The 11349-nt window shown below is 43.5% G+C and overlaps 2 protein-coding genes across 2 annotated transcripts; one reads left to right on the top strand and one right to left on the bottom strand.

The window, feature by feature from the left end:
- Nucleotides 1–228: 228 nt before the first annotated feature.
- On the bottom strand, nt 229–2124 carry LOC4339348 (GATA transcription factor 12). The gene is made up of 2 exons (XM_015782533.3): nt 1688–2124; nt 229–1322 (listed from the first exon to the last, which is right to left on the bottom strand). The coding sequence occupies exons 1-2, from the start codon at nt 2006–2008 to the stop codon at nt 483–485; spliced, it is 1161 nt and encodes a 386-aa protein (XP_015638019.1). The 5' UTR covers nt 2009–2124; the 3' UTR covers nt 229–482.
- A 5925-nt stretch (nt 2125–8049) lies between these two features.
- On the top strand, nt 8050–11118 carry LOC4339347 (uncharacterized). The gene is made up of 9 exons (XM_015783940.3): nt 8050–8122; nt 8194–8412; nt 8570–8630; nt 8953–8989; nt 9322–9399; nt 9491–9563; nt 9835–9874; nt 10232–10298; nt 10530–11118. Exons 1-8 carry the CDS (start codon nt 8066–8068, stop codon nt 10279–10281), a joined length of 615 nt encoding a protein of 204 aa, XP_015639426.1. The 5' UTR covers nt 8050–8065; the 3' UTR covers nt 10282–10298; nt 10530–11118.
- The last annotated feature ends 231 nt before the right edge of the window (nt 11119–11349 follow it).

The raw sequence follows: 11349 nt of genomic DNA, 5'->3' as shown, positions 1-11349 counted from the left end.
AGATTCTGATGATCACGTGCAGCTTTTTTTGTTTAACACTGGTTATTACTAGTAGCACGGTTGCATGCACCACATTTGTGTCACTTTGTGCGCACCAGCATGCATGCCTCCCTTATCATAACATTGATCGATTGATTCACCACCACAAGGGCACGATCATCTTGCTCACCAAAACACAGACAAGATTGGAAATCACGTGTAAAGAAGAAAGTACCGGGTGCTTTGAACTAATTGAAACTGCTCCTGTTTCCTCTTCTTCTAAGAGTCCTGCATTACAAAATTCAAAAGAAAAAAAAATGTGCTACGAAAGAAACTCCTCAGAGTCTGCTTCTAAGGGGGAAAAAACACTAAAAATCTCAAAAAAAGAAAAAAGAAACTTAAGAAGCTGAGAAATAAAGAGTAACCAAAAATGCGGTTTGCAGGACAAAAAAAAAATTAGCTGTTTTTATCGCTGAATTATTCCTGGGCTAATGAATAGTTTCCTAGGTAGCCTGGCGCCGGTAGTCCGGGCTTATGCGGTTATGGATCAGGAATTCGTCCGCGCCGGCGAAGAGCGGCGCCGACGACGTCGGCCCGTCGAACAGCAGCGGGCTCGTCACGTGGAGCAGCCCTCCGGCGGCGCCGCCGCCGCCCGCGCCCACGTGCGGCGGCGGCTGCTGGTGGTGGTGCAGGAGCTGCATCTCCTTCTGGCGCCGCAGCTCCACCACCTTGCGGTGGGAGTTGGAGTGCTTGGACACCACGAACGTCGGGCTCGCCGCCGGCCGGTACTCCGGCACGAGCCGCCCGGACTTGTACCGCACCCCGCACGCGTTGCACAGCGTCTTGGGACCCATGGGCCCCGTCCTCCACTGCGGCGTCTTGTCCGTCTCGCAGTGGAGGCACCTCCTCCCCTCCGCCGCCGCCTGCGCGGCCGCGTTCGGCGCCGGCGCGGGGGACGGCCCGTCCTTCTTCTTGGCGGACTTCGCCGCCTTCTTGGCCGGGAATGCCGGCGCCGCGGTGCCCGACTCGGACGGCGAGATGACCGCCGACGCCGGGGACGGCGGCGACGCCGGCGGCGGCGGCAGGACCATCAGGCGCGACGACCAGCTGCACGGCGCGACGCGGGACCGCTTGCTCCGCGCCTTCCCCGGCACGGGCGCCTCCGTGGGCAGCGCGCCGGCGCCTCCTGCCGGCAGCTGCACCGCGGAGACGGCCAGAGCGGGCGGCGCGCGCGGCGCGGCGGGGATGCCGGAGATGAGCTGAAGCTTCCGGAGATCCTCCGTGGGCAAGGTCTCCTCGCCCATGTAGGTGGACACCCATTCCAGCTCCGCGAGTTGTTCATACTGCGTAGAAATTTCACATCAGACAACCGTCTCAGCAATGGCGCTAGTTGTTAAACTCAGTAAATTAACAAGATATTGTCATGAAAATTAGAATAAAAAATACAGTGGCTAAGTTGGCTAAGTGGGGCGAGTGGACATAGGATGCTACTATTTTTGGACGCAGATTTCCTCGGTTACTATTTACTCGGCAGGATGCTATTTATGTTCCCTTTATTCATGGGGGAGTTTTAACGCGGGGTGGTGAATTTTGGAAACGAATTACGGGTGAATTGTACACAGTTGGCCAAAATTCATTGAAAAATATGTGCCATATTTGCGACGCCGCGACAGTAATCAAATAAACGGAAGCCAAATTTAGCCCTCACCGGCTCGCACAGCCCGCCGGAGAAGTCCCCGTCGGCGAGGCCGGAGAATGAGTTGCTGCAGCTGTCGACGGCCGTCACCGTCGACGAGTCGGCCGACGCGTTCCCGGCCGCGCGGTCATCCCCGCCACCTCCGACGACGCCCGCTCCCAGGCCGGCGCCGCCGCCGCCGTACGCCCCGCACAACCCCGTCTCCTCCTCCTCCTCGTCGCACGGCAGGTCGAGGAGGTCATCGACGAGGAACATGTCCCCGCTGCCGCCGCAGCCTCCGGCCTCCTTCTTGACACGGACCCCGCCGGCGTAGTCCGCCGCCGCCACCTCCATCGATCCCTACTTCACCACCACGCAGTTCTTGAAAACCGAATTCGTCTATATCTCCTCTCCTTTCTACCTCACCTTTTGCTAATGCTTATTCTTTCATGATTTTCTTTTTCTCTTCTGTGCGTGCGTGGAGAAGGAGGCGGAGATAACGTGAGGGCGGAGAGAGAGAGAGAGAGAGAGAGAGAGTAGGGTTTAATTGGGAAGCGTTCGCGTTGGAGAGCGGAGTGGAGGACGACGAGGAGGAGGGGAGGGGAGGGAGGGCGAGAGAGCGGTGGTCAGGTCAGCTCGAATGAACGATTCTTAAGGAGTAAATAAAGCCAGAGCCACTACCCCTTGGGGTGAAAACATGGACGAGTTTAAAAGCCGGTTAAATCCAAAATCCCACATTTATAGCAGTAATCCTTGGGAGAAGACGACAACTGTAGTGTACACCAAAACGGAACCATGTGATCGTTGCCAATGCAGCAATGCTCATTGCATAGTGATAGTGCTACTATCTCTATCTTTACTACTATAAAAATTAAAAATATTTTCATCCAAATTTTAATACATCTTATCCATATTTGAGTCTAACTTTACTATTATAAAAATTAAAAATATTATGTTTGAGTGATTTTTTTAAGTTGGTTGTACGTCGTCTGTATCCAATTCATCATGAAACTAGATTATCTATTATACACCTCCTTTCAGTCCAACCCTCCTCTTAGCTCAACCCAATCGAACCACACCATCCGGGCACCCCGTCATGTGCACCACCACAACACACTGCGCACCCCTCTCCTGTTTTTTCTATCTTTTTTCTCGTTTTCTTTTTATCTTTTTTCTTTTCTCCCAATCATCCTGATCCTCTCCTGCTCTTTCTAATGGCCTCTCTTTACTCGTCCTTTTCTCTCTGTTTTCTCCTTTTCTTTTATGTTCTAATTTTATATTTTCATAAATATTTTTCTTTTAAAATTATAATTGTTTAAAATGTGTATGCGATAAGTTTAATACTTTGCAAATGTTTTTCATTTATAGTAAAAAAAAGACTTTTACTAATTGAACAATTAAAATTCCAACCTATGGTCGATGAAGTATAACAAAATACCCATGTATCAACTTATGACATTGCCACCCATCAATTTGTGAGACTATGGAATGGTGTATATAAGGTATTCTTCGCGTGATGACGCATGAAGCGAATACAACCGGGTTCAATACTATATATTTCGTGTGTTTTTCTATTGTTTTGTTTGTCTTATTTTGGTTTGTCGTATAAATTGGTAAAGTTTTTTTCAATCGTAAAATTGCCTTCACCTGTTACAATACACAGAATTTTTTTTCTAGTTAGCATATATATGAGGAATTAATTTGTTTTTTAGGGTAGGAATTAATTTGTTGTAGTGGGAAAAAAATCCTATACAAAGACGTGTACACACGCGTTTCCTTAACACATGCTAGAGAGATAGAGACTATAGACCGCTGATATCACTAAAGAAGCCTTTGTTTGGCACTTAGTTAGGGGTAAAACAAAAAAAAAGTTTTCATATAAAATTAAAGAGAAACAACTCAACCTCCATTGTTGGCATAAAGTTGTATAGCGGATTTCAGGCTTATCTATATTACACAAAGATTTGAAAAGTGTATTACGGAGTAGTTGTTAGAGTATCGTGAGTTTGAATTGTATTTTTCATATATTAGCAAAACAGAAAAAATGTGTAACTTTGCTACTGTCCTCAAAGGAGAAAAAAAAAGAGGGGAACAAAACCATTGGCCTACTAAGCAAGCCTTCGCTTAGCTCTTAGTTAGAAGAAAAAAAATCCAAGTATATTAAAGAGGAAAACAACCGAACTTCTATTATAAGCATAATGTTTATAAATTATAACAAAATTTTAGGCTTGTCTGTATTAGCCAAAAAATTGAAAAAAAGTGTGAATTGGGGTTATTTGTGAGGATGGTGGGGGAGAAAGTTCTCTACACAGTGGGTGCAAATTGTATTTCACATTTTTTTTCAAAAAAAAAAATCTATTCACGTATTATCATAACAGAAAAAAGAAGTAACTTTGCTACTAGCAAAAAAAAAGAGGGGACAAAACAAAAGGTAATTTTGCTACTGAATATGACCATTGAGCAATTTCGTTTTCATTAACGTGTGGGGCTGACTGGTGATGCACAAAATTGAGCATGGCTGAGCTATTGTGTTTTGTGCACTTCAAAAGGGAACATAATCATATAAAAAGTAGCATCACATGTTTGGCCATCATATCATTCAGTACTATCATAGACTTATCTACTCCAAAATGCACCTATCAAATTTTGTGAAAAAAAAATAAATAATTACTTAAATTTTTTGAATAAGAAAAAAAAATTAATCAAGCCTAACGTGGTATGATCTGAAGCATTAGTCAGTGATTACTAGCTTTCAAACAAAGCCCAGTAAAAAAAAGTATTCTACTGTACTATCCATACTACTTCCTCCGTTTCACAATGTAAGTTATTCTAACATTTCACATATTCATATTGATGTTAATGAATCTATATAGATATATATGTCTAGATTTATTAACATCAATATGAATATGGGAAATACTAAAATGACTTATATTGTGAAACGGAGGGAGTACGATGAATCATGGAAGCAGTAAGCATTGTTGCACGCAGCACCTGCACTTTTCCATTTACTGTGGTACGGTTAAAATAGCTTCAAAAAAACGGTGTTTATTAGCCCCCAACATTAGTAGAAGGGACCAGCGTCCAGGATTTTTTAGTAGTTGTAGACTGGACCAACGTCCAGGATATTGCCACGTCGCGCCACCCATCCGTAGGATTTCGCCTTCGTGGGAGACGCGCATGTCACGGGCCTGTCTCGTGCTACCACGTAGGCACCACGTGGGCCGCCCCCGCCGCTAGGCGCTCCGTGGCCGTTGGATGCGTACGGCCCACCACGTGGCCGGCATCAGAGTGGGCTACTGGGCTGGATTAGATAAGAGGGTCCGGGCCCTGCAGGCTCACCGATCCCGAGGTGGATTGGCCTCGGGAGACGTGACAAATGCTGGGGCCGGTTTTGTTTTCTGTAAATTTATAATTCCTGACCTCGGGAGCGGTGATCCACCAGCATGTTACCACCACGAACCTCTCAACCTCATGGCTGAATCATTTGCTTAAAAACAGTGGCCCAAAATATTACCACTGTGCAGCACATTTCATGTCTTGTTTACATTGGAAAAGATCCTAGGAAGTCAAAAGTATTCAGTTTTTGTAAAAAAAAGTCCCAGAAGATTAGTATTTGGAACAAAAGAATGATGATACACCCAATTCAATTGTATTGAAATAGGAATTGCCATTGAATATAAATTTTCAAGGAGAACAATTGTGAGATTTAACCACTTGTTTTTTCCCATTCAAGCTGACAATTTCTCCATGCAACTTCTAAAACTTTCATGTACTCCTTTGTTGGTCTAGCGTGTTGGTATGTTCACGGTTCAGATACACTTAATTTTTCAAAATTTTAGCAACATTTACACAACTATAGTATATTTAAAATATTCAGTAACAAACGACATGATTTTTACTCTATATCTTCCTAGGCTCTCACCTAGTTTTGTTAGGGTAGATAGCCAAACAAGCTATTTTGAATAAGATGTCGACAACTTTGTCAATTTGGTATTGTTCCAAGTGTGAAATTGTATACAAGTGTTTAGAATGTTCCTACTACTTATATGTTCTGAAGATACTGCAACTAAACGCATTAAAATTAACTCTAAAATTAAGTACTAAAATTTATTTTTTAATTGCGTATGAAAAGCTAAAGAGCAAGTGATGAAGCTGTAATTGTACTGGTAGAAAAGATGTGCTATGCTAGAGTACTCTCTCTCTCTCTCTCTATCCATTATATAATAATAAACCAATTTTTATATAATAAGTCTAAACATATCCCCTCTATAAAAAACAATTTATGACTACAAATCTAATTGTAGGTTATATCGAAATCTGTAGCTATAAATTTTGGAATAGACGAAACTAGAAGAACTGTCACTTGGATTAAATTCAAGACATCTCGTAACGGTGGTACTGTAGAAAAGTACGTACTAGTAGTACAACACCTTGTGCTTTGTAATTTTAAAATCTACCGTCCTCGTTTATGTACCAGGCCGATTATCAACGCACTGCAAATTAGAAGAGATGCCCTGACAAATAAAATCACGCATAATTTTGTGGGCCGTTGACATTGTAGTAGCACTGTTTAAGGTGGAGTGGAAAACATCCACACTTCTAAACAAAAATACTCATCACTTGTTACCCTACAACGTCCAATGATGCATGGCCGCACAAGGAAAAACCAAGAGAACGATGGGAACATAATATTATCGCTGTCCCTAAGCTTTTCTCTCATTTTTTTATCTTTTCTTTCATTTCTTTGACTTCTTTTATTCGAGGGCTTTTCCCCTTTCTCTGACAAAGTGGACTACACGGGCCAAATATTCTATCCGCTCCCACGTTCTCCACGGCACGGCCCATTTATAAAGCGAGGTGATGGGGTGGTGTGGGTCCCGCCGGCCACGTGAGTGCTAGCTGGCGAGCCGTGTCAGGAGTCATGTGAGCGGCGGGGTCCGACCGACCGACGCGCGGGGGCGGGCCGCACCACCCGCACCGCACGGCCCGCACCCGGCTCCGGTACGTGGTCAATGCCACGTCGCGCGCCACCTCTCGTCGTCGTCGTCACGTCACGCGAGGCTCCACCTTCCCCTGTGCCGCCGTGCTCCCGTGTACAGACGCAGTGATTGGTGAAGGTTGATAGGGAGGGCAAAAATATCTCCGACGCGAACGCGACGCGAGAGCCCGTGAACCTGTCTGCGATTTTCTGATGTGCAAGCGCTGTTCGAGTCGTGAGATGAGAAATGATTTTTGATAAACAGGGGGCGTCGTGCAGTCGTGCTCGTTAGTACTTTGCTTGGAGTGGATGCTGCGTTTGAAGACTTTCTGGGGGATGAACGAACTGTTCCAATTCTTCAGACCCAAAAAAAAAAGAAAAAGAAAAGCAGAACAGAAGACGTGGGGGGTGACAGCTGATTTATTGCGGTTCGTGAACATCAGTTTTGGGTGTGTTTAGTTCACTCTAAATTTAAAATTTTGGTTGAAATTGAAACAGTGTGATGAAAAGGTTAAAAGTTTGTGTATAGGGAAGTTTTGATACAATAGAAAAATTGAAAGTTTAAAGTTTGAAGAAAAAGTTTGCAATTAAACTCGGCCTTTGCTTTGCGAGCTTATCACAACTGTGAACGCGTGCACGTCCAAGAAAGAGGCACGTATTCGGTATTCCATCTGAGCCAAACTATCGACGACAACAAAGCAAGGGCGTACTCTGAATTCCGGTGCAAAAAAGTAGTGCTTTCATTTGCCGTGCAGCGGGCATGTGCCCAACTTAATTTTTCGCGGCGCCGGGATGCCTGGCCAAATCAGGAGGCCCCGCGTACAACGCATGAAGCTGCTAAGTTCTCTGTTCTTGTATGGAAAGCATCGTGCTTTCGTTACTGGGTCAACCTTCGAGCTATCTCGGAGCATACAGCTCACTCTAAACCATGTTCGTACCACTACACTTTGTACTAGTAGATAGTGAGAGCATAATTGAATTTGTACAATATTCTTCCTGCTGTTTCGGATCCTATTTAGTATCTTATTTAGATCCTACTTGGTTGATTGAGCGTTAGGAAAACATATCCATACTAATCCAAAATCTATAAAAGGAAAAGAACATCTCAAGTAATAAACATGATGATATTTTCCAACTTTATGATTCTGCATAAAGAATAAGGGAGTAACTATATTTACGTCGCCACATTTTTTATATGAAAAACATATCAAACCAAGCAATATCACCATCCATCTTTACCTGAAGGGTTTCGTTCAAATTCTAACTAACCGATAAGGCCCAAACATACAATACGGCCCACTGGCCCATTATCCTTACGAGACAAGTAAACCATCGGCCCATCTGGAGATCCGTTATCGCCAGGCACACACCCTGCCCCGTCCTCTCCTCCCCCTTCCCCCCACCTCGACGAACCGACGGTTTCCCCGGCCATGGCTGCTCCGCCGCCGCGGCGAACCCCGAACCCCGAGCGCGGCAGCAGGAGGAAGGTGAGAGCACCGCCGCTCGCCGGACTTACTGCTCCCGATCCCTAACCCCGCTCGTCTCTCTGCTCTCGCAGGGCGAGGACCCGTGGCTCGCGGCGAGCCTTCGCCCGGGGAATTTCCTCCCGGGGCTCGCGATTGGGTTCCTCCTCGGCCTACTCGTCGACTTGACCTCCTCATGGAGGCCCCAATCGAGTCCACCGCTGGCTCCGGCTGCCCCGGCGCCGCGGGGCTCCAAGCGGACGGGTGGTTCGTCGTCCGCTGGCGGGGGCATCGGCGGCGAAGAGCTTAAGATGGTAGCTTAAAACTTTCTAAGATTTCTTCTATACTGGATTGCATCTCAATATACCAGGAATTGTTCGAAAGAACTCGTGTGATATCGGACTGTCTGCTGGTGTAATTCCGCAACTGTAGAGCTGAACTTTGTTCTGAGTTTTGGCACTCCTTTTGCAGGTTTTGGTCGTGCGTAAGGACCTCAAGATGCGGGCTGGAAAAATAGCTTCTCAATGTGCTCGTAAGCTCAACTTCGGAACATTAGTAGAAGCATTTTTGTTTCCTCAATTCCTTTTTTTTTTTTTACTTATCCTCGAAGTGTAGGCTATTGTGCTTTGCTCAAATAGAACTAATTTTTGTTTGACTTATCCTAGAAGTGTAGACTATTGTCAACAGAACAGCAACAACCAAATTGTAATGAAAGCTGCTCCAGTTTAAGTCTTCTATCGACTAAAATATTCAAACATTTTTTTTTGGATAGACCTATTTTCGTTGCCCGATCGTTGAATGTTTCCATCTCTTGTACTATGAATCACCTACAACCTACATTATTTTGTTTGCAGATGCAGCAACTGGTCTGTATGCAGAACTGATGGCAAGGTGCTAACGCGGTTTGCAATTTTTCTCACTTAGGTAGTTCTAATTGAAATATGTAGTAGACTATCTGTACAAACATATTGCTTACCTATGCATCTAAAACTGTATTGACACTGCTTACAAGTATCGGTTCATGTTTTGGTTATCATGAGTTTGATATTTTGTTTTATTTGTATGAAAGAAAATCACATAGCATCCATGAGGTTTGAGTTGCACTGGATTCATATAGCTCTTGTAAGACTAGTCTATAGGTGCCAGTATCAAGGAGCTATGTCCTGACCTTAGCAGTGTTGAAGATTTTCCAATCACCATTCATCTGATACATCTGTTTGCAGCAACCGGGGTCTTTTGAGACAGTGGGAGCAATTTGGACAAGCTAAGATTGTTTTAACATGCAAGAATCAGCAGGAAATGTAAGCTGTTGCTTTGCCTAGCACACATGTTCCTTTGAACAATATTTACTGGATGATGATGTAGCACTCCTTTTCTTATCATGCATTACAGGAATAGGATTAAGGAAACCGCAGAACATCGAGGTATCCCAACATTTGTTGTCGCTGATGCAGGACGAACACAGGTCTGTTTATAGTGCTTCTACAACTCTACTTTCTTATTCATAGGGTGGAATTTTTCATACTTGTAGCATTTGTGACTTTCCAGCATAACCAATAAATTGTGGCAGCTATGCTATGAAACTATTGCTACATTATTTCCTCTTTTTTTTTAGGAGACAATCTTATTTACCCGTGACTGTGCACATCCATCTGGATGTAGAGGCCGGGTTTTTCATTATCTAAAAGAAAAATCTTATTTACCCTGATCCTTGCTATTTCTTATTCTTAATGTAGGTACAAGCTGGGTCTAAGACAGTTCTTGCAGTAGGGCCAGGTTGGTTTCTCACTCAGAATGTCACGTTTGTGTCTCTTAGCTGCAAATTGTCTCAGATTTGTGCGTTTGAAGTTTGAACGGTATATATGAGTTGGAATCTATCTCATAGTTTTCATGTAAAAAAAAGTCCATCTCATAGTGTTCTTATTTTGTTTGTTAATGCAACAAATATTTACCATGACTTGGAAGTTTGCCTTGCGGTTATCTTGTGCTAATTCTTTTAAAAGAGGATGGTCCTTAGGTTCTTTATGCAAATTTTGGAAATACCAACAAATGAAGCCTCTTAGCCAAGTAAACCAGTAATATCTTTAGAATCATGTGGCACACAACATAATATATCATGATCTTGTGATGCAGGGAGGAAAGCAGACATAGATTCAGTTACTGGGAAGTTGTCTTTACTATGAACTGCATCTCAGACATGGTCAGCCTCAGACTTTCACCTCTTTCTTGTTAGATTTCTGATGGTTTCTGGTTTGAATACATCTGCCTTTTATTATCTAATGAAATTTGAAGGACCCACGAATACCCACTAGCTTGCATTACTCTTTCCCAAAAAAAATAGTAACCACAGTATTTATTGATGCAAGTTGCATATTCATATGGTTGTTTGAGAATCACCTTCCACTCACTATTTTGTTCATCCTGACTACAGACACACTGATTCCTTCAAAGATTCAAACCAATTGTCGGGTTCAGTTGACGGTGGTATCTTATGCTTGTAGTCCCACAACAGGAGGTCAGAATCCTTGGGATGCTTTACCCAGTTCTCAGGCTAACTCTGAAGCAATTCTTCAAGATCCAGTTCTAGAGTGGCTGATTCAAAATTGCCGTTGGTTGTAATCTTTTCCTCCACATGTCATTGTAGTCTACCCACATGTTAGCGCATTCCAGCGAGTGGATTTTACTTTGGGACAATGAACAAGTATCTGTAGTTTCGAAGTAGTAGGTTATCACCTTCCTCAAAGTAACGGATCATATGTACCGTATGTCCAGAGGAAGCACAAAATGCGTAGAGGTGACTTGTCTTGTCAAACATCCTTGGTGTGAAGCCTCTTGCTGTGAAAGTTCTGTATTCCCAAGTTCCCAACTAGTCCATATCTACTGGGAATTGAATCTCTTTCTTGCAGAGCTGGAACTTTGTGCACTAGTTCCAACAAAATTAGATTCTTGCAAATATGGAAATATTGTATTGTAGGAGTAGTTCCAACAAAGTTCGATGAAATTTCTCGCCCTTTGAACAAGTCTGTCGGTCAGTGCTTTTCATGTCCGTTGGTGAAGAGCCCCGTTGTTTCGCTTATTCATATGTTTAATCCATTGTTTTGCTTATTCATATTTTTAATCCCAAATTGCTTATTAATAAATAAAAATCATATGTTAGTAAAACTTTTATATATATGTCTCTTTAGTAATTCAAAAGCAAATGTTGTAAAATAAACTACGATGAGAAAAACAAAAAAAGTTAAATTTAAAAT

The sequence above is a fragment of the Oryza sativa genome, chromosome 5 (genome assembly GCF_034140825.1).
Source record: "Oryza sativa Japonica Group chromosome 5, ASM3414082v1".
NCBI classification, from domain to species: Eukaryota; Viridiplantae; Streptophyta; class Magnoliopsida; order Poales; family Poaceae; genus Oryza; species Oryza sativa.
Note: the sequence above shows the minus strand (reverse complement) of the source record. Positions and strands in the feature narration are given on the sequence as shown.